Source organism: Geospiza fortis, unplaced genomic scaffold (genome assembly GCF_000277835.1).
Source record: "Geospiza fortis unplaced genomic scaffold, GeoFor_1.0 scaffold5, whole genome shotgun sequence".
NCBI lineage: Eukaryota > Metazoa > Chordata > Aves > Passeriformes > Thraupidae > Geospiza > Geospiza fortis.
The window spans coordinates 1,955,310-1,980,393 of NW_005054421.1; the positions used below are offsets into that span (position 1 = coordinate 1,955,310).

At 40.8% G+C, this 25,084-nt stretch overlaps 1 protein-coding gene across 1 annotated transcript in view; it reads left to right on the top strand.

Annotated features, from left to right (window-relative positions):
* KIFAP3 (kinesin associated protein 3) overlaps nucleotides 1-25,084 on the top strand; it is a 64,456-nt gene that overhangs the window by 29,679 nt on the left and 9,693 nt on the right. The window contains 4 exon segments of the mRNA XM_031061675.1: nucleotides 1-49; nucleotides 798-883; nucleotides 9,233-9,422; nucleotides 13,883-13,982. Of these exon segments, the coding sequence (XP_030917535.1) occupies nucleotides 1-49; nucleotides 798-883; nucleotides 9,233-9,422; nucleotides 13,883-13,982 (425 nt within the window).

Here is a 25,084-nt window from a genome sequence, read left to right on the forward strand (position 1 = left end):
CAGATGGTGTTCCACCAAGCCACCAGAGATGTCATCATCAAGGAAACACGTATCTTTTTACAGATCAAATATCTGGATTTGCAGCACCTAATTTGCCATTGCTGGTGTTTGACTTCTGTTTCTCTTGCAGTAACCTCATGATCTCAGAGGTTTCTTTGTAAATGTTTATTTCAGCTAAAGAAAAAACCCGAGCAGCCTAAGCATGTAAAGGGACTGTAAGATTAATAGTAAAGATTAAAACTTAGTTTGCTTTAAAGCAGGGAGGGGAGTAGGAGGGGATCACTGGACCAGCTGACTCATTAGTTGTTATCCAATCTGATTTACTGTCTGAATTTGTTTTGCAAATCATAATGAAATTCACAGTTCATAGAAGAAGATATGTAGAGCATAATGGTCTGAAATTTTGTGGGCCTTAACTGAATGTTGAATTTTATTGAAGCATTCAGAATGAGCTGAATGAGCCCTGGGAGGGATAACAAATTAGTGATTACATTGCTAGCAATACAAAGGATACTTCTTCATGTTCTTTTTTCCTTTAATCTCTGTGGAATATCTGAGAAGCCATTTGGGTGGTTGTTCTTTGTGTTCTGTGTGGACTCCTAGGTTGCTAGCTTTAAAAAATTAAAGATAAGAAGTTGCATCTCTTGCTAATTCTGGAATGATAAAACACCAACATTTGAAAAATGCTTTCTTGCTACATAAGATGAAAAATTCCTGCAAATTAGTGAAATTTGAAGAACCCAGGGTTGTTGTGGGGAGGGGGGGAAATATTTTTCTCCTTAACAGTTGCTGTGCAGAAGCTCCAGCGTACCTTATAGACCTGATGCACGATAAAAACGCTGAAATCCGCAAGGTCTGTGACAACACTCTGGATATCATAGCGGTAGGTCTGCCTTCCTTCATCCTTCCAGAGCCTCTTTGCACAAGGGAGTGCTAAAAGAACGAAATATATTGCAAATTGAAAGTATTTTTCTTGTGCAACTTTCTAATCATATGGATAAAAGATGAATTTTCAAGGCACAATGATAATCATTAGGCTGTACATCAAAAAGTGTGTGTGTACTTTGAAAATTCATACAAGTTAACTTTACACTTTTTAAAAGTGCTTTTAGACTTTTATAAATTAATCACATTACATAAGTGTGCCAAGTTTTCATTATTTCTTAGTTCTCCAGACAAATGGCTCTTGTTAGCCAGCAGCTTTATTCAGCTTCTCTGCATTGCCTGGTGCCAATATTTGTTTCAAAAAGAAAATGTGGCAGTGATCCTGATGCTGGCTGTTCCCTGCTGCGGGAACAGACACTCTAATATTGTCTTCACCTTTTGGATAGGTTTCCTTTAGCTACATAACTTAGTTTGTCCAGCTATCCATGGATCACAGTCAACTTTTGGAACAGTTGTATTACACTGCTAAATTGGAAAAAAGAAAGAATACTGAATTATCAAGTGCTGTTGAGGATTTGTAGTGACTCTACATCCTTTTGAGTATAGAGTAGCTGTTGTGAAATTAAATTTTATAGTCAAAAACAATTTAACTGAGTCAAGAGCAGCAGTACCTATGACTTTTTCAGTCATCTACTTTGTTCCTTTTTCAGTTTAATTATGTGCATTGCAGCTTGTTCTCTGAAAAGTTCAATATAGTTTAAGCCTAACTTACACTGCAAAATACTATATATAGTCTAGCTTGGCTTCTTCTGTTACACTCATTAATAATGTCTTCTAATTTATTAGTGAAATAACATTTTCTGAACTGGAATTCTTTTTAGCTGGCTCTGTCTTTTCTTCATGGAGGTATGGAATGAAAATTTGCTCCAGAGGCAGAGTTGCTGTTGATAATCATTAAGGACTACATTTAAACTCAGATGAATTTGCACTAAGTACTTATTTATGATGAGCATCATGTTCAGCTTAACACAGTCAGCTGTTTCTAGGGAAATCTCCAATGGAAACAGTGGAAGGACTTTTTTTAAAAAAGTCTTACTCTGGGTGAAGCTGCACAATCTGAGTGCATCCAGCACTTGTTTTATTTTAAAGCCAGTGCAATTCCCTAGTGACTCACATGTTGATTTGTTCCTATGGGGAAGCTTTACAGTGAGATGTGTTGTAATACTATTAAGCAAAATTTATAGAATCTAGAAGAATAAACATACAAAAATACAGTTTCATATCCAATATTACCATCTGAATAAAATGTACTTGGCTTTTTTCCCTTCCTAAAAACATGAAATCTTTATGCTCACCATGAGTTCAGTGAGGAGGGCTAAGATAATGGATGGGAAAGGCTCCTCAACTTGCAAAAAGCACTGAACAGGGCTTTCAGGAAGGAAACTCCTTCCTTCTTTCTTGAGGAAGAATAAAGGGAAGAAGTGATGTGGTACTCTGGTTATTGGGAGTGGAGGAGGAAACACCAAACCCACACTGGGAGCAGCTTGCATGGTGGTAAATTATATTTTTCATTGCTTGTGAGCAATGCCACACTTAGAATGGTGTTAGTTGGTGAGTTAGGAGAGTTCCTTTTCCAGGAGGGTTTTCTGGCTTTATTATCTGGGTGTTGGGGATATAAGCTGCATAAACACCATGCCCCTGAAGGGAACAGGAAGCATAATGTGCTCTCTTTTCTGGAAGACAAAAAGAACCACTAATTAATTGATTGCTTTCTCAATCATGTTGGAATCTGGTTGCACTTGTATCTCTCAGTACAAAAAAATCACAAGGAAAAAATGCAATGTCTTCTAAATAGTGAAGATAGGAATTATAAGAGAGTAAGTTATCAGAAGCTCAGATCTGGGTAGGTGTTAAAGGAATGTTACAGCAGGCTGTAAACACAGAGGTGTTTGGTTGAGGGGCAGTTTTACACCAGCAGTGCCTGCTGAGATGTCTGAACAGTCTCCAAGAGTGGTGGAACTTCTTACCTGTGCTAAATCCACAGCAAGCAAACCTTCACTTCTCAGTCTTGTTGCACACATGCTGACAGGAGTAGGTCCTCTGATGGAAATCAGAAATAAATGTTGGGGAGTAGATTTGAAAATAATTTCTACTCAGGGAGACAAATGCTTCTTTCACTCATCAATGAGCTGTATATACTGTGATTGAAATAGCACTGGAGAAAATCACATGGCTTATAAGCCTTAGGGGAGAAATGCTTTCTGTAGTAAAGTAATTGTCACAGAAATTATGGAAATGTTACACTAGTGATGATTTGTTTAATATACCTTGGCTGGACTCTGCCACTGATGAACTGAAACAGATGTGCTGCTTTAGCACAGAATATACTGGGCAGTCTCAGCTTTGCACTGGGACAAGCAAGATATCCCTTTTGTCAGAAGAAGTCTGAGTTGATGATTTAAGAGTGCTTCAGTCTCAGTCATGTGCTGAGTTCTGGCAGCAAGCAGCCAGTTCAGTGTTCTTGTACCCTTAAAGTGGGGCAGCTCTCAGGCCTTAGCTGAAAGCCTGGAATCAGCAGCTGGTACAGGAGTCTCAAGCAAATTAATTTCCCTTTTCCCCTTCTTCAGAAGCCTGGAGAACTGCAACTCCAAGCTTGTGGAAAGAGATGTCAGCTTACTTGAGATGGTTTTATTCTGTTCACTTTAGGCAACATTATCAAGAGCCAAGGGAGCTACTAATCTCTCAGGTTTCTTATTATTTTTCTGCTCCTAGCTGAATTTTATTGCAGTCAAACTCTTTTCCTCATTTATTCAAATGATATTTAATTAACCATCATCCGCTCCTAGGACTTTGTAGTCTGATCCTCCCCCTTTGCCCTGATTTTCCTCTTTAGTGCCTTTGCAGCTTTGAATCCAGACCTGCTGTACCATCTTGTTTCTCTTATGATCAAGAGTAGATCACAACACTTCCTGCAGCAGTAAAACATCTTTAGATACTTACAGCATTGTCCATGGGCCTTAGGAAAGGCCTCATGCCTAAGGTGGTTTTCCAGCTTTTGTTCTTTGCCCTGGGTATTTGTAATAAATAGCAAATAATGTTTGCCCTGTATGGAATTCATTGTTAATGAAAGCTTGCCTCTTTCTGTGTTAGCTAAGCTCCCTGATAGAAATCCTCCATGTTGGGAATGCTGGAATTTCACCTAAAGAAACAGGAATGTGCTGTGAACCTTCTGTGCTCTGGGATTTGGGGCCAGCTGTATGAGATGTTGGCCAGCTCTCTTAGAGTCAAGGAAGAGCAGACCACAGGGATTTGGTGTGGGCTTTATTTGAACAGGCAGCATGCTCTGAAAATAGATAACCTTTGACTCCAGCTTGGTGTCCTCTTTCCATGAAGAGTGCTGTAGTCACTCCTGGAAAAAAGGCTCTCCCTTCACTTGACAGGACCCCCTTTCTGTGGTGCATCTTGTTGCCCTGTTATCCTCTAGCAAAGATGAAAACAGAGGGGTGGGCAGAAGGGCAGTGAGGAGCTGGGGCTGCAGCTGAGCTGCTGAAGTTTCCTCTGTTCATTGTTCAATTTGCCAGCAGCCTGTTTGGGTGTTGGCTGTTTCTTGTGGCTCTGCCTGCAGCAGAGTAACCACAGGCAGCTTTAGATAGGGCAAGGGTGTCCTGATTGGTTTTGTGTTCACATAAAACCTGCCTTGGACAGATTCCCTTTCAGCACTGGTGCCTGCTCTGTGGCTTTGTGGGACTGGGAAGGTGAGCCAAACCACTGATCTGTTACTTGCATAGCAGCTTGCCAGTGAGATATCTTACATTCCTCCAAAAAGGAGGGGAAAAAAAGTTTCTCCAGTCTGCTACTGGCAATATAGGAACTTTGAGAGTGCCCTACATTTTATGGAGACACCTAAATTTAGAAGACATCAATGGTTATTCTTTTTTCCTTGCCTTGCCATTAGTTCCAGCTGTCAGATTTCTGTGAGCTTAATGTCAGAATATATTCATAGCAATGAAGCTGATTGTGAAGCAGTGACTCCAGGTTGCACAGGTGTAAAGGGTGGAAGGATTTTTTTTTTCCTGCCCTGTGAAGGAATTGCCCTGCAGTGGTATTTACCCTAAGGTAGGTGTGGTAGACACCTGCAGAAGGTGATCCCTAACATCTGGTTCTCTCCTTGGTTTATAGAGGCACAGAGCTAAAATCAGATGCCTAACTTTGGATAGCTAGACAAGATAAATCTTTTATTTCTTAATAAATGGTTAATTGAATCTTTTGTGTAAACAGTAGGTTTTTAATGAAGAATGTAACAAATCACTAAGTAGAGCCTTGAACATAATGAGCCTTCTACTTATTGTCCAGCAGTTTTGGTTCAGTATGAGGAATCACATCAAATGAACCCTATTACAGACCCAATTAAAGGGCAACCACATTAAAGTGCAAAGGAAAATCTGTTTTTCATCAGCTGTGAGGGAACACAAAGCAGATCTGTGTAGCTCTGTGTTATCCTATAGTGTGTTAATCAGATACAAGGTGTGACGGAAGCCAGTGACAAAGGGGACCCTGATAGGGAACAGACACGCTCTGATAATGGGCCAGTTAACGCTTCATAATATTTCAATGCTTCAGTAGTAAACAAAGCTGCAAGCAGAACTTCAAAAAGGATGGCACATTCCTCCCAGAGTCAAGCCATACATCTTCTATGACACTTCTGGATTTATGGAAACCGAATGTTAAAACCAGTGATGTCAGGGAGCTCCAAAGAGAATAAAATCAGCTTTGAGAATTCCTCCTTTTAAGTTTCTGACCATGACTGCGGTGTTTGAGGGGGGTGGTGCTGGAAAATAGGCACATTCTGTTCACCTTCTCATTCTCCCTTGCAGTGCTTTTCCAGTAGCCTAACATTTAAAAGTTGTGGAGGGCTCAAAGCTATTGCTGGATCTCCATAATTTTTAGCTTTCTGGTTTCATGTTTGCAGAAATTCCCTTGTAAAGAAGGAGTGCTTCATGTGTTTAAAAACCAAAACCCAACCAAAAAACCCTCCCCCACAAAATAATAATAAAAAAGATTTTAATAGCTCAAAATATAATTACTGGAAGACTTGCAGTGTTTTGGGGAATTGTTTTGCTCTAAATGTCTTTAATTTGGTTTCTTTGTGCCTTTTGGCTGTAGTCCTGCATTTACAGCTTTTCTTCCATTCTGATGTTATTCCATTAATCATTTACCCAGTGGTGGTTCTGCATATTTCCATGGAAAATCTACAGACATATCCCTGATCTAGCACTACTTAAATGAACTTCTTTAGTGCTGAGGTTATGTAAATCATTTTAGATTATTGCAGATCTTCCTTTTCTGTGATTGCTGCCAGAATGAAAGTCCTGACAAACTAGATCATTGATCTACTTCTGGTGCAGTCACTTCTTTGTAACATTTGTACCTTGCTGTTTTCACTGGGAATGAACAACAAGAACAAAGATGTCAAAGTACATGAATGGATAAATTGTGGTTTTTAAGTATTTGCTGTTCAATTGTTAATGCTTTTCCAAAATAATACTTTTCAAAAATAATTGCTAATAATTTTCCAAAATTTAGATGAATGATAGAGGAAAAATACCTGGGGCTCTTAAACCTCTTAATATAGGATGGGAAATACAGAATATATAGGAATACTCTGCCCTGCTGTCATCAGCTGAAGGAAAAATCAGAATCTGAGAAATGTAAAATGATTTTTGCAAAAGGATATAAGAAGTTGATGTCTATTTTTGACAGACATTCAGCATGTTCAGACAGTGGTGTGAGTGGAACTCTGATGTCAGGAAGTGGGATACATTTAGGGCTGTAACTTTGGGAATATTCAAGTGTTTTCCAAGTGCATTGATGGTAAATGTGAATGAGGTGATTTAGCTGATGGCCTTTTGGCTTTTAAGAACTTTGAAAAGTAAACAGGATAATGTAAAAGGGATTCAGCTTTCACAGAGGTTAATCTAATTTGCTGTTTGTTAAATTTGTTTATTTTCCTCCCCTTCTTTGCAATCATGACTTCTGGGAATAGTGTTCTTGAGAGTGCACTATGATTTCTGGCAGTTACAAGATGTTTCTCTAAAGCTTGTAAGTAATTCCCAACTGCTGCAGGGTGACATAACAGCCAGCCCAGGATTTAGCTCTGGCAGATGCAGCAAAGGAGCTGTTTCCAAGGTGCTGGTCAGATGTCATCATTGAAAGTCATGCCTTGTCTTTTTTTTATAGGTAATTTTATAAATCTCAGTGATAAGCTTGCTTTTTCCAAGTTTTTACTGTTACTTCTAGTTTTTCTTTATAATCAAGAGTGGAAATGGGAAAAAAAAAATCAAGAAATAGCCTGAGATGTTCTTTTCCAAACAGTATGATGTGTAAGTGTGTGTTTGTTGGGTTTTGGTCTTGTCTTTTCCCCCTCTCTAAGGCTGCAGTAAACCTGACAGACAGAAAGTGGAATTTTGCTTCCCTAGGCACTGAGAATATCTATAGATCCCACAGGGGATACCTGCTCTGGGTGTGGAAGTTGTGCAGGACACCAGGTTTTGGACAGGATCAGTGAGCAGGAGAGCCTTTGCCAGACTGGCAGGGCCAGCTGACCAGCCCAAAGGTGGAAAAGGCAGAGGGCAGAGAGTGTTCCCTGTGGAACACATAGACAGCAATGAAGACAAGGCTGGTTGAGTATTAAGTCAGTTTAAAACCTGTAGTTCAGATTGTGGAGCTTTCAGAAGTTTAAACCAGCTGATTCTGCCTTCTCTGCCATTTTATGGCCTCTGGTTGTAGACAGATCTACTTTGGCATGTCAGAAATTCCCACTTCCACAACCAAGGCATTGTCATTAATTGTGTGACATCTTCCTGTTCAGGACTAAGTAAAACAGATTTTTAAAGCCTTAAACTACTCCAGCTTAGATCTCTGAGGAAAATCTGTCTAGATCATGTGTTCATCACCATGAGAGTTCAGAAATTATTTTCAAAATATCCTTTGTAGTTAGGTTAGAAGACAGTGAAGTGGGATGTGTTCCATGAGGATATTTCTTCCCACAAGAAGAAACATTCTGGTTAGGGATATTATTCTTGCTCACAATACTTTGGTTTTAAAAAGCACAAATTGTGGTGCATTATTTGTGACCATTCCCAAATGGATACCATCTGCAGATTTCATATGTTGATGAGCTTCCTAGAGATAGCTGGGCCTTATCTTCCCAGCAGGATTGAGGAGCTGAGTGTTACCCATGGGCTGGTGCTCCCTCTGTGGAAATCACCAGCCCTAAATCTGCTCTGTTCAGAAGATCCCTCTCAGAACAGCTGATTGCAGTGACCATAGGCTATCTCACTTCATGCTGGTGTTCCTTTACATGAATATCACAGCACTTGAGTACAATTAGGCTGTAATCCAGATTGAAATGTCATGCCTGCATGTTTTTCCATAGTGACTGGAACCTGTGTCCTGTTTTACTCAGCTTTCTGGAGAATTTCCCCTCAGAGTTTACTTGCCTACCATTTTTGTGGTTGTTAGACATTATACATAAAATTTGACATGAAGTTGAAATTAAATTCTTGCTGGAGCTCATGAAAGAAAAAAAATTTGTCACAGCTTTTTTTCTTAATGGATTTTTTTCAGTAACTAGTTGTCCTAGGCAGTGCTCATCTAATGAAGATGTGCAGGGTGTTTGGCCAGTGTTAATAATTAATTACTAAAAATCCCCTGAAGATTGGCAGTAATTGGGTCTTCTTAATTAAACCAAATGAGGAGACTGCTGATGGAACTGTTCTGTTCAAAGCAGGAGTTTTTTCTGGATGGAGTGAAGTTCCAAACCGTGAAGGGAAGATTGTACTGCTGTAGCACAAACCCAAATAATGCCCAATGCTTGCAAAATCCCTTCTTTGTTCAAAGAACATGCAGCTGAGCAGAGCATTTAAGTCACTGGGCCCTGAACTGGCATCTTTTGCTGATGTTGGCTTCCCCTGATGTCACTATAGGACACGAAACAACACAAGCACACACACTGCTGCTCTCAAGGTGGAGAACAAGGAAAGTTTATTTAGTTTATTTTCTGACTCCAGCATTTATAGTTTTCCAAAAGTGACAGTGGATTGGAGGGTGACAGTGCCACCTCTCCAATGACACTGGACAAACCAACAGTCCATCAAATTTTTCCTCCTCCATAAAAAAATGCAAAACAATAAGTTATTTACAGCAAATGTGTGAGAGTTTGTTACAAGAATGTCAACATCAGAAGGCTTAGAAAATCTTAAAAAATAAGTGCGACACCCTGCCATTTCCTGTTACACCAGCTTTGTCTACAGCTGATCCTAAAGCACTGTGTGGTGATTTTTACCAGGAATATGATGAGGAATGGGCTAAAAAAATCCAGACGGAGAAGTTCCGATGGCACAACTCGCAGTGGCTGGAGATGGTGGAGAGCCGGCAGATGGACGACAGCGAGCAGTACCTGTATGGGGATGATCCCATCGAGCCCTACATCCACGAGGGGGACATTCTGGAGAGACCTGACCTCTTCTATAATGCAGGTAAAGCAGCACTGTCAGTGTTCAGCACTGGGATTGTCACCTCTGCATTTGCAGTGGGAGCTTGAGCTGGGCCTGACTCAGCCAGGGATGAGCTTGTCCTTGTTAAGGTTGATGCCATTAGGGAATGCCTACCTAGAACAAGATTAAGAGAAGAAAAGTGGGTATTTATTAAAGGTCTTCAAATAGCTACACCTTGGGCATCTGTTTCTCTCCTTGGTTTATAGAAGCACAGAGTTAAAATCACAGGTCTAACTTTTGAATAGCTAGACAGGATCAATCTTTTCTTTCTTAATACATGGTTAATTGAAGCTTTCATGTAAACAGTAGGTTTTTAATGAAGAATGTAACAAATCACTAAGTAGAGCCTTGAACATAATGAGCCTTCTACTTATTGTCCAGCAGTTTTGGTTCAGTATGAGGAATCACATCAAATGAACCCTATTACAGACCCAATTAAAGGGCAACCACATTAAAGTGCAAAGGAAAATCTGTTTATCATTCTTCCTTGGGCAGCCAAAAGCCTCCAAGGGGCTACACCCAGGATGGACAATGGTCACAAGTTTCTCAGACAATTATAGGTTTGGTCCATTCACATATCAAGGGTTAATCCTCCAATTACAGCTTCAGGTAATGAAGTCATATTCCCTCAGTTTGTTCCTCCCCATTTCACTTTTGTTCATACCTTTTGGGGCCTGAGGCTGTAGGGTGTCCTTGAGTTTCAGGCCCAGAGAGATTGTTTTGTCTGACCCAAATGTGAAGACAGCAGCTAACACTCTATATGGAGTTTAGAGTTATACACTAAAGCAGTATAGGATTTAAAAAATACAAAAGCTAAAATCCTGAGGCATCAGGGTGTTAGTGATGGATTAAGTACTGGATATCCATGATTTTAGGAAATGTTACAGGTCTGCAGGAATATGAGTAGACAGAGTTCTCTCTGTCTCAGCTGATGGACCGTGACACTGGAGTCAAGCAAAGATGGCCCAACCTTGTTCTTCCCACCTATTTCTTGTGTCCACAGTTTGCTCTGTAAACCAAATCCTCTCATCCCTGTTGAATTCACAGCTGTGTGGATTTTTGCTGAATTTTGTTCTGCCTATTGTGTTAGTTGTGCCATGGGATTTTTATTGCAGATATTCATGAAAGACTTCACTTGATTCTCAGCAAACTTGTAGATTCCTTAGCAGAGGCTATCATTTCATGACTTTAAACTAATCTATTTCATGACTTTAAACTAATCTATCTGTATGATTTTTTTTTGCTGTTGTATATCTAGGATTTAGGGAAGTGTGTCAATCTCTTCTGTAAATGCTGATTTATCTAATCCAATGTTGTCAGATGTTCAGAAGGAAGGTTCAATAAAACTCTGCAGGAGACAATAATGAAATCATTTGCCCAGTGGATAAATGTCTTCATAACTTCTTGTAACTAAGAGTTGGCTTACCCTCTCCAACTTGTGGGTTTAGATCCTTTTCAAACTCCTGGATAACTGGTGCATGAATTTTTGCTTTTTTTTTTTTAATTGCTGGGTTTGAGTCTGTGTTTTTCATTTTCCACATAAGTGTCCAGTCCTCTGCCATGAAGCATGAGTCACAAAACTCTGTGACTCTGGATCAGTTTGCAGGAAGAGTAATTAGAAAAACAAAACCACTAAACCCCATTGTCTTCACTCATAGCTGCTGCAAGAAAATAATTGTGCAAGATCTCAGTAGCGCTTCAAGTACTGTTCTCAAAGGATATCAGAACATAAAGCTTCTTTTTCTTCTGCCATAGCTACTTGCCTCTTAGTGTGATAGTTTTTCCCTTTTGGATTTTTTGTGCTGGAATTGATACTTGACTGGAAAGGAAGGGTAGAATTCTGCTGATATGTTCTGCAGATGTTTGAAATGTGTTTCTGTTTTTAAAGGTAGCCCTTTTTAAAGAGTGATTTTATTCAAAAGGTAGATTCACTTCTCAGGTTCATTGCAGCAAATGTCAGTAATTGTGTGCTTCTGCAATTTCCTAGACTTCAACTTTTGAAATGTGGCATCTCAAAAGGGACATAATATTCCTTTGAATGTTAAGGTTAAGGTACCAATTGGAGCAGAGATTTGGGTTCTGAAGGACAGATCATTACTTAGTGAAAAAAAACAAACTCAAACCCACCAAAAGTACAAATCTTTGTGCAGTCAGAAATTAAATACTTGTATTTCAGTTTGATAATTTTAGAAGTGATCTACACTGATGGCTGACAGCACAAGTCCCACCTTGACCATAATCATTCTTGAGCTCAATGATGGCAAGATGAGTTCCTTAATTCATGACAGACCAATCTCTCTCTTGCACAGTAATTTAAATCTACATGAAAAATGTGGTAGAATCTCTGAAGTTACCTTCCTGAGCTCAGTGCCTCTCTTGCTCTGAAAGTACATAATCTAATTTATGTTGAAATGTACATAACAACAGATGTCCTTTAACTGTGAAATCACATTTTCTGCAGCTGATGCTCTCCATGTGCTTTCATTTTCCTATAAATTCATGTGAGCCATAACTCTGAGTGTTATGGTTTGACTGTTAACACTCTTGATTGAAGACATTTTAAGTAGTGGTAGCAGTAGCCTCAGAGTTAAAATGTAGTGCTTGCTTTATTAATACAGAGACATATGTTCTATTTAAGTTGCTCTTAACCTAGCCTGGCTATTTAAAATGCATAGTCACTTACATGGATTGCTTTTGATCTGAAGTGCTGCAGGTATAAAAGTGATAATGGTCCTCCTCATTTCAGTTCAGTGGAGCATACAGACTAGGAGGTGAGACAGAAAAAATTGGCACAAGCCTTAATAAAGGCCATTTCAACTTTCCTTTCACTTCTTTGGACATTTTCTCTTTGTGTGATGTCACAGGGCACCCGTGTCCTCTGAACATGCCGAGAGACAGGAATATTGATCCCTGCCAGAACTCCTGCTTGTCAAGTCATACTCCTTCACATACTGTACACACATGTCTGCAATTAGAACATGGCCATGTACAGCAGTCTGATTCTGCTAAAATGTGGTCTGATCCTGGCTGGCATTTTTCATTTGCAATCTGCTGCCTTGCATTCAGTCACTTTCCCATGAGGTATTATCTTCTAAATGAATCTCTGTAGCACCTCATCAAATGTCTGTTAGAAATCTAGATGTGTCAATTCTATTCCTTTTATCACTTGTCACTATATTATCTTCAAAAAACATCAGGTAAATTCATAAAGCACGGGGAGATTTGTTTGAATGCCAGAGTTGTCATCTCTAAGCCCTTGTGTCTGTAAGTAACTTTCCACTGCTTCCTGTGCAGGCAGTTTTAGTCGTTTGGAAACCACAGAGGTTAAGCTAAGTGGCCTGTGACTCCCTGGATCTTATCTCTCTTTCTTTAAAGTGGAATGGCATTTGTAACTTCCTAGTCATTAGGAATCTCTGTCTTCCCTCTCTTAAACTCTTAATGTATCAGTCTGGATGTACCTGTTTCTGCCCTGGTTTTATGGGGATGCTTTCTGCACTTCAGGTCTGGAATGGTTTACATACAGTGATGGAGACAAACTGATGTAGGGGCTGTTTAAATGAAAGAGTTTGTTTTATCTGATTAGAGCCTAATACTAATTACCAAGTAAGAACTGTGCCCTTAATATTAAAAAGAAATGTGTTTTGTGAATGGGAGCAGCAAAGAGTTAAGCTGGGCTCTCATTCAGCTGGGGTCAGTTCAGTGACTTTACTTCAAAGACACTCTCTGCGTTTACACTGATGGAACAGAAGGAAGATGTTAGCTCCTGATTTTCTTTTCCTCATAAAGCAAGCAGAGACTGTGAAGCCTTTAAGGAATTACTTCTGGCTTTACAAATGTCTGCCTCTTCACATGCCAGTGTTGTAATGTAAAGGGAGCACAAAAAGAATCTGTAACCTGTGTTCTTGAGAGGATATCACAAGAAAAGCCTGCCCTTGTTGGAAAGAGCTCTGAGATATTAAAAGATGGGCAAGATAAAATAAATAATTTTGAAGTCACTTTCTTGTTTTTCTCCACAAGTTTGAAGAGATAGAGTGGTGCAGTATAGAGTCTGAACAATTAAGATCTTTGCTGCTTTTTTATTTTTATGCTGCTGGCCCGGGTTAATGTTTTACCTTTTTCATTACTTGTTTTCTGGGCTTACTTTGATGGGTGAGACAAGATTTGTCTTGAAATAACTTTTATAGGCTTAAGGAGGAAGGGCTAAGAGAATATTTCTTAGGTACAGCATTTTTGAGGGCAGTGGGCTGAAGCTCCTTGGAGTCCCAGTAAGGACTTTTTTGTATTTGAAGTTGCTGGGTTTCAGTATTATTGTTGATTTTTGTTCCTCACAGAAATACTGTAAGTTAAATTCCTAATGAATTGCTAAAAGAAACCAGGACAGGTGGTTTTGCCCACTTTCCCTCAATCCTGCTCTTGACAAGTGGCTGTATTTTGTTTTCTAGATGGGCTGATAGTCCCTGATGGAGCAGTGAGTCCAGATATCTTTGGGGATTACCAGCTGCAGAATGGAGACCTGGTTGGGCAGCACCCCTTCTCTGCCAAGTAAGTTGTTCCTACTGAAGAATTCTTATCATCCAGCAGTGGCTCTTCAAGTTTCTTTTAGGGATTCATTTGTAGTGCTCAGTAATTTTTGCCCCTGTAGCAGTAGGAATGATTTCCACTGCACAAGCAGTTCTAGTTTGTTGTCTGAATCACATGTCTGTTTTAACATCCTAACATGTTGTAATACATCACAGCTTTCCAAAAGCTGGGGAATAGGACAATAACACAGAATACACCACCTGTTATGACAACTACTCAGATACACTTCAGACCCTGGGAAACATCTAAAGAGAGGCTTGAGATGCTGATTACCCAGATGATGTTTATTTCCAATATTCCTAAATCTAAAAGAAGTCTTTCAGCTGCTGTGGGTTTGGTGGTTTTTGGTGTTTTTCCATTAACCTAAGCCTTCCCAAGGTATTCCTGGTTAGATTCCTGAGGGCACTTTGAAAATGGGCTATAGGGGCAAAAGGCATCAGCTCTTGCTGATACTCTGGGAGATCTTTCTCTGAATTTCCCCTCTGGTCAAAGACCTCTCCCTCTCAGTGTTGACAAGCTGTTCCAGTTTGAATTTCTGAGTGAACTTCTCCCATGAGTTCAAAACAGAAAAGACTCATTTCCAAGAGTGGAATCTTCATAAATCCTGATGCTGTAGAGTTTAGGGAAGTGCCTTTTATAAAGCATGAATTCTGTGCTCTCATGAGCAGGAAATACTTCAAACACTTCATAGTCAAGGTGCAGCATTCACTTCAACAGGATCCAGCTATCTGGGTATGCCCAGCCCTGGGGCTGAAGCTGTTTCTTTCCAGAGGAAGAATGTTCTTTTCACCACTAACACCTTATATTTGTAAAATGTAAGTCATTCACAGTATGTACAGATGAAGCAAAAAGATTTTCCTCCCTTACTCTGGCTTCTTGTCCACCACCATTGATTAATTACAGTTAGTTTTGTTGGTTTATTCTACCTGTGATACCCCAGAAAGCTGAACATTGAGTAAGGGTTAGAGTGGTGGTAACATTTTTAAGGACAAATTAAAATAACTAATATGCTCAGGGAACAAAAAAAGCAGGATTTGAGATGGATCTTCTAGAAAAAAAGTAAATATTTATACTCAGGAAGCATCAAGTTTAGAGTAGTGTGAGTCTGTGTTTGGGAAGGGGATGCTGGTGCCCGTGCTGATCATTTCCAAATGTTCAACCTTTGTTGCAGAACTTGCAGGTGGGAGAGAAACTGAGGTAAGTGTGAGCCCTGTGCTGCTCTTGGGGTCTCAGTGGGTGACTCACCATTTTTAACTTCATAATAGACACACAACCACGAGGTGATGGATTTCTCTGTTCACCAGAACATTGGAGGGTGCTCCCTGCAGTCTTCTGACCCACCTGGAGGTTGGGGAAAGGTGTGTAGGGTAGAGCTTGTAGACTCCTAGAGAAGTTTACTTAGTTAACTTAGAGGAAATCCCAGTCAAGATACTCTGAAAACAGAGAGTTTTCAGCTGGGAAACAAAACCATCTTCAGTGTCCTTGGTTAAAAGTGAAGGCACATCAGTCAGCCTCAAATTGCAGTCCCTCATCAGGGATCTCCAATAGTATCCTGCTTTTTAATCTGGTTGTATTCCAACTGACATGAGTAGCAAAAGACATTTGGTGTATACCTAGTTAAATCAAGCATTTGTAGAATTCTTTTGCATGTTTCAGGGCAAGAAAATTCTACAGGTTGGCCCATTGCTGACGGCCTCTGGAAATATTGGGATTTCTGTTTTCTAGGAAGATTTCTTCCAATGTGATTGCTCCGTGGACTTATCTGCAGTCCAGACACACAGACTAATTGGAAACAGTGTGGAGTGCTGCAAATGTTCTGTCTTATTTGTAGCAGAGCAGGAGTGAATTGTTTGATAGAATAGATACTGGCAGCTGAGTGGTGAATCTGACTTCTCACATGTGGGTCATTATGGGCTGGAACTGCCTGGCGCCAGCAGCCAGGATTTCCTGATGCTCAGACCTAATGTAAAATGCATTAGTGCTCCAAGGCATGAGCCATGGAATTGCCAGTCCCATGGGTCTGGAGCTCCCTTTTCCCAACTGGAATTGGTGTTGGAAGGTAAAACCATACGTGCTACAGAGCCTAATTAAAAATAATAGCAGCAAGTCAAGGCGCTTTTTATGTGTTATATAGTGTACATTTCAGCCATACCAAAACATAATTCTGGGGTATTTTTATGCTTACAGTTTAAAGCTAACAAGAACCTTATGTCAAGGATTTATTTTTAACCAGTTCCAGCTTTTAATAAATCAAGATTTTTGTTATAAAAAATGGTTCATTTTTTCTATTAATAATATTTGAATATGTTTTCAGGAACTTTTTTAGCAAGAAAGCTGAGTTGTGGTTTTCATAGACAATTAGCAAGTCAGTTAATAGTAACATGTCTTGGAAGTTCAGAGGGAGATTGCTAATTATGAGTAGATTCTTGGTTTTGGTCTTTTAATTTGTTATACTTTTTCATTTATTATACATTTATTTGTTATGCCTATGTCTTCTGGTCTTTGCCTTTTATATTAGGCTTTTCAATTCTGTAATAGAAGCAGTTTTTGCTAAGCAGTGGGGTGAGTTCTGAAGTCTCTTTGTCATTTAAGAGAGAGTCTCTTTGCCACTTAAGACCACCCTGTGAATTTTGAGGTAGGTAACAACCATGAGGTGACTTCTTGCTCCTTAGCCTTGAATAATTTAATCCTTTCTTCTCCTTTCTGCATTCCTATGAGAAAGAATGAGGATATGTTACCTCTTTAATTTCTCTGAGGCTTTTTCCTGTCCTTGCAATGTGCTCAGAGCGGATCAGGACTTTGCCTGCCTCCAGGAGGGCTGAAAAGGCAGCCAGAAAGTCCCACGTTTTTAGTGGCTGCACATCTGAGAAACTGAGTTTGTGCTGAACTGGTGTTGGTGTCCTCAGTGCATTACCAGGCCTTGAGTGTGTTCTGATCACCATCCTAATTTTTGGAGCCAAAGAACTGTGTCTGTGAGGAGTGGCTGTCAAGGGCCACAATGAAACTCAAACTGTCTGGAAGATCTTCCCTGTAAGTTATGTTTGATAACCCAGCCCACACCACCTGCCATGTGTGGTATTGTTACTCCAGTTGTGAACTTTCAGGGCTGGGGGATGCTGTTCTGGAGAGCAGAGCTCCAGGGCACCCAGAAAACTCAGTTCCTTTTCAAACCAGGACACTCCACCATTGCAATTCCAGGCTGCTTCATTTGGGAAGATTCAGGGCAATTGGAATCCAGTAGCTGTATCCAAAGGTGCAGTTGGTGAAGTGGTTGACTCTCCTGTGATGCAGCAGGGATACCACCAGCATCTCTTGTGGAGTCCCTGCCCCAGGAGACCCTGGACCCACACACCTAGAGCTGCTGCACAGTCCTAGGAGGGTAGGGAGATGCTTCTGTGAAGTCAAGCAGAACAGGAATTCAAAATAGTTGAATTATGGATAGGCATCTGCACTCACTGGGTTACCACATTGAGGCTGTTCCTCCCTGCCATTTTCAAGAGAGAAACATGAAGTGGCAGCATTGACAGTAAAAACATCTCTTGATCTGGGGAAAGAGGCTTTTTTTCAAAGACACTGCCTTCCCTTCATGGGGTGTCTTTTCCTTTGAAACCTGGAGTAGTGTTACTCTCAAGAACTGAGAATGCCACCTCACATGATCATGCATTGTGAAGTAAAGAACAGCTTTGAAGGGAATTGTAAAAGTATCTAGCCCTGAATTCACTTTGTAGATTTGCTTGTATGCTTGTTGTTCTGGACATGTCCACATCCTGATAATTGTTATTTCTGTTACTTGTCATCATGAAGCAGAAGCAGCACAAAAGTGAAGACCTGGGCAGCTGCCATTTTTCTGATAGTGCCACCCTGGGAAATGCTCTGTTTCTGGGGATCTAGCCTGTGTGTTCTGCAGCTTCTGTTTACAGCTCTTATCCATGAACTATATTCTTAGTGGAGTTGTACTGTTACCTATGAGGCCTATAAATAGAATTATTTCAGAATGTTACATCCACAGGAGCAGTGATAAAGTCCATAAACTGCATCTCTTGTTTTCCTCAAAGGTTTGGAGCATAATGCAGACAGATTGTAAGGTATGTTTTCCATTCAGCAGAAAAGATGTGGCTGAGGAGGTTGTTTTGACAGCTTCTATCCAGGTTTTTTTCATTGGCTAGGAAAAGACTTTTGTGATTAGATTACCAGCTTTGAATCATCTTTCTGTCTTGCAGAGGCAGATGGGCATTAGGCATAGATTTGAAATTTTCATCTGTTATTAAAATCTGAATTCAAGGTTTCTGGTTCTGATAAGGCTTAATATTGAGTGAAAGTTTTATGATTGTGGCAAACAAAAATCCCTCACCTTTGGCTGATGTGATGACAGCTTAGTGTCTGAGCTGCAGGGGATAAAGAGCAGCTGAAAGACATCTTCCAGAATCTATGGTCATTCATCAAATTTTAATCACCTTCTGGAGACTAATTACTTTCTTAAGACACAAACATAATAGTGATGGCTAAATACCTCATAATAGAGATAGCCACAGTATTTTTCTTGCCCCTTGGGGAAGAGGCCACTTCTTAACCTTTCCCAGCTACAACTAGGTAATGGTACAAACTCTGAGTGCAAAAGCCAATTTTTTGGTTAATATCCTCAACAGAGCTCTCAAATCTTCTCAGTCTGTAGCTTTGAAAAGATTAATAGTTAGGAATGCTACAGCTGGCCAGAACTCTTTTTTTTTTTTTCCCTGAGGAAGTTTTTCTCCAGTGCAGGATCCTTTAACCTTGTTATAAAATGCAGCGGAGCTGCCATTGCTCAACCTCTTTTTCCCTGAGACAAGGCCTTGCTGTGTGTGCTGTTCCCAGCACTGTTCATGTGCACTCCCAGCTCTTCCCAGCAGAGATCTGACTGAGGCTTCTTCCCAGGAAGCACTGAGGTTTGGCACGTCAAGCACAACCAGTTTTATGGGGTGACTGCATGTCTCTGTCCTTGGTGGGACATCTTTCCTCTGCCTGGATTTACAGCCTAAAGCTGTGCCTGCGGGTCTTGTTTTTGCCATGGCAGGTCACTGGGATGTTCTGGGAGCTCAGTGCCTGCAGCCAGGCCCTTGCAGGCTGCTCTGTGCTGGCCCCAGGGAAGCTGTGGCTGCTCTTGGCAAATTCCAGGCTGCACAGCCAGGCTCTTGTGTCTGGGCTTGATGGAAACAGGACCTGGCCACAGCTCCTGGTGCTCCAGCACTCTCAGTGGGACTTGGCTCATCTGTAGCTGAGCTAAGCATGTGTGATGTCTGCATGTGCTGCATGTCCCCACTGAGTGGCAAGAATGCTCTTGTCCATGGCCTTTTTTCACTTGGAAAGCTGGGAGTTTTCATGGGGGAACAACCCAGAGCTGTAGCCTTTCACTGCCATTGATTGCTGCACTGTGGTGTGAATTCCCATCTGGGTCAACTACAGGAACTGCAAATGTGCACTTGGTGAATGATTATCAAAATGCTTTAAAATGGTTGTACCTGTAACTTACATCCTACTTTGACATCTAGAGCTATGTTCCATAGAGATCCTCATCTTCAGTTAGATTTGCTAAAGGAAAGGGCTTGAAGGAATTGGTGATCTTGGTGACCCTGCCAGGGAGTGTGTCTCATCCATCCTCTATTTTCAGTAAAGTTCAGCGCAGTTTAGTTGGAAGTTGGAACATTCCCTTCCCTTGTACCTGTAAGAACCATCTTGCAGGCTGTCTCTGAGGGTGAAAACCCACTCTGTTAGCAGACAGCAGCAGGGATCAGTGGCAGAACAAACTGTTCCATGCTCCTTTAGACAAAAAATGTTCTCATGCAGGGTCTGTGCTGGGAGTACTCACATCTCTTTCCTCCCCATTTGAACAGAGGCAGTAATACTTCCCTGTCTTAGAGGCGGACATATAGTGAGTATAAAATCTTTTAATTAATGGAAAGAAAACTTGAAAGAGTATAAATTACTATTACAAGAGGATTCTACTTTGAACCATTTTACCATAATGATATTTTCTACAGCTCTGGGCAGAATTTCTTCTTTTCCACAGTTAAACCTTATTTTAAAAACAAAACCCAACTTAGTTGCCTTTGCAATATGTTCAGCAGAGTTGTACTCAGCTTCTGCCATTTGGACACTATTTAATTTGCATTTCCCAGGAGAATTAAATTAGGTTTTATTAGTAAATTGGGCCTATAACCTTGCAGGCAGGTTTTATTAGTTTATCACACATCAGTATTAGCAAATTGTAAATCCCACTGAAAGGAATTTGAAAAGGCCTTAAAGAAAAGCCCAGAACCAATGAAGTTCCTGGACACAAATAAGTTTATTTTGGTTGGTTCATGTATTTTTTTTTTAATTCCACAAAAATCTTGTTAGTGGCAGCAAAGTCACCTTTTTATCATATTCTCTTGTCCTAACTGTGCCTCCATGTTTAGTTTTATAGAAGTTAAAGGCACTGACTATTCCTTGGGATCTGGCAGAGATATTTTGTTCTTTAGTGTCTTTGCAGGTGCTACATACTCCTACATACAAGGATTGAGATTTTGCCTCTAAAAGAATGTGAGAAGGAAGTGGGAGCTGCTGCCTTTTGGAGGGTTTTGGTCACAGTCTGGGACAAGTATTTTGAAAGACTTCACTTGACTGCTCCAGGTGCTGCCTGGATCCTGGCTTAGCTAAATGACCCAAAATTCACAGTGTGGTTATTCCCCTTCAGTACTGACATGTGGCAGTGGTGCTTCCAGAACAGCAAGGCTTCATTGCTGAGAGCTTTTGAATGAGAGCTTCAATTTCTTTGTGTCTTACAGTAATTTGTTTCTTCATCAATACTAAACTAGAGCTCTCTCTCTTTCTGATTTGGTGGGTTTTTCGGGATTTTTTTTGTGTGTGCTTTTTTGTTGTTGGGGGCTTTTTGTTTTGTTTTTTGGGTTTTTTTTGTTTTGTTTTTTTTTTGCTTTGGTTTGAGAAAATTTGGGGTTGTGGTCATATTCCTGCTAGCTGTCACTTCATTATTTTTTCACACTGTCTGCTCAAAGCCTTGTTTATAGATGTGCTGCACCTGATCATATAATCCAGTTTAGGTGTCACTAATAAGTGTCTGACCAAATTCTGCTGTTATGCTCTGGACAGTTACTGGAGCATTTTGGAAGACAGGGGTCTGATTATTTCAGAGGATGAAGATTTTGCCCTGTGGCCCATATTCATCAGTGAGATTTTTCCAGAGTTTGGAAAACTTCTGCACCACTGAAAGATTAAGGCTGTAATTGAGGAATATCCATAAAAGGACAATATTATTCATATCCAATATTTGATCTACAACAACTTTTGAATGTACTTGGGTGTTCATTTGTTGTCACTGTGTTCTTAGCATGAGGAGAAGCTCCCAAGCTTGAGAGCTGATAGCCAAGGGGGGGAGGGAAGCACAGGTGAGGTGGAGAAGAAGGTGGAGGTGAGGGAAGGGAGGGAGAAGGGCAGGGAGAAAGGAGGAGAAGGGAAGGGAGGGAGAAGGGCAGGGAGAAAGGGGAGAAGGGAAGGGAGGGAGAAGGGCAGGGAGAAAGGGGAGAAGGGAAGGGAGGGAGAAAGGGCAGGGAGAAAGGGGAGAAGGGAAGGGAGGGAGAAGGGCAGGGAGAAAGGGGAGAAGGGAAGGGAGGGAGAAAGGGCAGGGAGAAAGGGGAGAAGGGAAGGGAGGGAGAAGGGCAGGGAGAAAGGGGAGAAGGGAAGGGAGGGAGAAAGGGCAGGGAGAAAGGGGAGAAGGGAAGGGAGGGAGAAGGGCAGGGAGAAAGGGGAGAAGGGAAGGGAGGGAGAAGGGCAGGGAGAAAGGGGAGAAGGGAAGGGAGGGAGAAGGGCAGGGAGAAAGGGGAGAAGGGAAGGGAGGGAGAAGGGCAGGGAGAAAGGGGAGAAGGGAAGGGAGGGAGAAGGGCAGGGAGAAAGGGGAGAAGGGAAGGGAGGGAGAAGGGCAGGGAGAAAGGGGAGAAGGGAAGGGAGGGAGAAGGGCAGGGAGAAAGGGGAGAAGGGAAGGGAGGGAGAAGGGCAGGGAGAAACAGGGCAGGGCTCTCCTGATTCCTCCCACAGTGACCAGACCACACCACCTCACCAAGGTGTGTGGTCTGGAGCTGGGAAGGATCAGGTTGCCCTTGTTTCATTTACTGTAAGAGAGGTTTAATTGCTCCAACAATTGCAGCAGTATGGGAGAGATGAAATAGCTTGCTGGGGAATATTTTAACAGTGTTAAAATAGCAGAGTTTTTTCGGCAAGTTGCAGATGCTGTTTGGGAAGAGAATAAGTATTGAGGTTTTAATGCACTTCAGCTTTTTTGGAATACAGGATACTTGGGCCTCTTTTACTTGCAGTCACTTTTTTTTACATTTTTTAGTTGCTTTTTATTTTATTATATTCCACCTGCAGTTGGCCTCATTTAACCATCATGGTTTAGGTGGCTATTAAGAATTTTAAAAGAATACCCAAATGCTGTAGCAGTGAGCTCAAGTCCTTTGGAATGTCTTACCAAAAAAATCCCCCAAACCTGGGCCTGTCTCTTCTGAAATGTAACATTAATTAATTCCCACGTTCTGTCTGCTGCTCAGTCCCTCCAGATGTGCTACTAGGAATAGACTGGCTCCCTGGTTACAAGCCATCTGGGCTCTGTAAACTGATTTGCACTTATATTAAACAATAAGTGAACAGAATGCGGAAGAGTTATTAAAGCAAATGTACATTGCTTATAAATCTCAAAGTAAAATATTAAAATGCAGTAAAGGGGAATGGAATGTGCAAATGAAGACCTGCTTGTTTTTAATGAGTTTAGCTGTGACCTTCTTGATTTTCAACCAAAAGAAAAGAATTTTATTTTTCTCTTTAAAAATAAAAAAAAAAAGAAAAAGAAACTATAAAACTGCTTACAGAAGTATCTGAGACAAAAACAAGGAAATATAACGTTCTAAACTTGACTGGTCCAAACCACTCAAGCTGCTGTGACAGCTCATAAAACTGAGAGTAGTTTTTAACTGGACTCTGTTTTACATTGCCAGAGTGAATTTTCCTTGCAGGAAGTAGCCAGAAGGTTTATTTAGTTTCCAGACTGCTGCTTTGATCTTTCCATTCTGTCACTTCTCAGGTTACATAGCCCTTTTTCACTGCAGTAAATCTGCAACAGTTAATGAGAATAAAATTTCCTCCTTCTCACTGATCACATGCTGTTAAATGCCAAACCACAGCCAGCAGCATATTTGCAGAATTCGGCTGCACTGTACAAAAACAGCACAATCAGTTTAATCTTGTTGGTTTTGTAATTCATTTTATTGAGCTTTCCTTTTTCAAGTGACCTATTTTATCAAGACAAGTGGTTGCAAGGCCAGATCTGGAAGAAAGATTTAAAACTGTAATAAAGTGGCAGGTGTTTTGTGTGCTGGGTTTAAGCATGCTCACAGGATTCAAAATTAAACTTACAATGAGGAGTTTTAAAAAGGCCCATATATCAGTAGGATATTTCTTGTGGTTATTATCTGAGCTGAACATGTGCTCTGAGCAAGTCTCTAGCATAAAAATTAATATATCAAATTAATTTCTTTGCCAAATACTTAGAGTTGTTTTGATTCTAAAATTTTATTCTGATTCTGTGTTTATCAGTCTCAACCATCCAACTCCAAAGACTGACCCACCCTTTTCCCTCTGGAAAACCAAGATGATGGTTTTTTAACTCTGAGATTTAAAAAAATAATAAATTGGCTTACAAAGTTCATTTGCCTTTAGGATTTTGAGCTTTTAAAATTTTTTTCCAGTACTCCCTGATCAACCTTTGTGGTCTGGAAGCATTTGATTTTTCATTTGTTTGAGTTTTTTATATAATAATGCTACTCCAAGATATAGATCTCCAAGAACACATTGCTTGTCTGTATTTGTATCTGCCTTGTTTCCTGATATATCCAATGTTATTCCTAAGAAAAAAAAATCAGTAAGAGACATTGAGATTTATTTTCTTCTTGATTTTCACTAAAATCTTTGCTGATTTGGGATAGATCTCAACAAGATTTCACTAGGGCCCTGTGCTGATATATAAAAGTGTTTGAAATCAGGACAATCCTCTGTGATGGTAAAAGAATATTTAAAGTTTCTTCATCAGTAGTAACGCTGCAACTGCATTTGCTGTGTGTGCTGGAGCGAGCGCTGCAAATCCCCCAGCAATGTTCACTTTCAGAAAGGCTTTGAAAGCTTTTATTGGCTGCAGCTGGAAGTCAGAGCAGAACAGATTTCTTGACTTTCCCTCCCTCCTTCCCTCCAGCATCTGGATTCTCATCCCCACTGGGCTGCCCTGCAGACAGCACGGTGTCACCAGTGCCCTGTGGCCTTGCTTTGGTGCACAACAGGGGACTTTTGCCCCCATTTGTGTTCAAGGACAGAACTGAGTGGCTGTGCTTGGCCTTGAGGAGTTTGTATAAACATTTAAAGGGAAAATTCTCCACCAAAAAGCTGCATTTTTGCTTCAGCTGCTTGTCTCTGAGTACATCTTCAGTGAGCTGCTCTGTAAGGAAGCAAGGAGCAGTTCCTGTGTGGAAATGGGAAGGCTGATGGAAGCTGGAGCAGATCCTGATCTGGGCAGTGACACCAGTCATCTCTGTGAAACTTCAGCATCTTGTTCCGCTCAGGCAGTTGCCTGAAGCTTTTTGTCCCCAGCCTAGCACTGAGCTTGCTGAAGACAATTGAAAGAGAGGTGTGAAAGCTTCCCAAGCCAGGCCTATCCCTAGTTCAGATTAAGATTACTCTTCAGTTTATGGAGTTGACACTTTGGACTGTGCAGGCAGAGAGGGGGAGGAAAGGACATCTTGCTTTTTACTGCCTGTTCCTTGAGGCTTTTTTATTTGTTTTAGTCTTAATTAATTCTTAAGAAATGGATGTATCTAATCAGTGGGTTTGGACAGTTGTTGAGCCAAGAGCACAGGAGATGTTTCTGTCAGGTTTAGAATGGAAAGCCAGAGCTCTTGATTTCCGTTCCAGCTCTGTCTGTGCACTTGACCTTTTAAGAAATCCTGTAGAGAATGGCTGAGAAACTTCCTGTCTGTGTGGCAGAGCTGTGA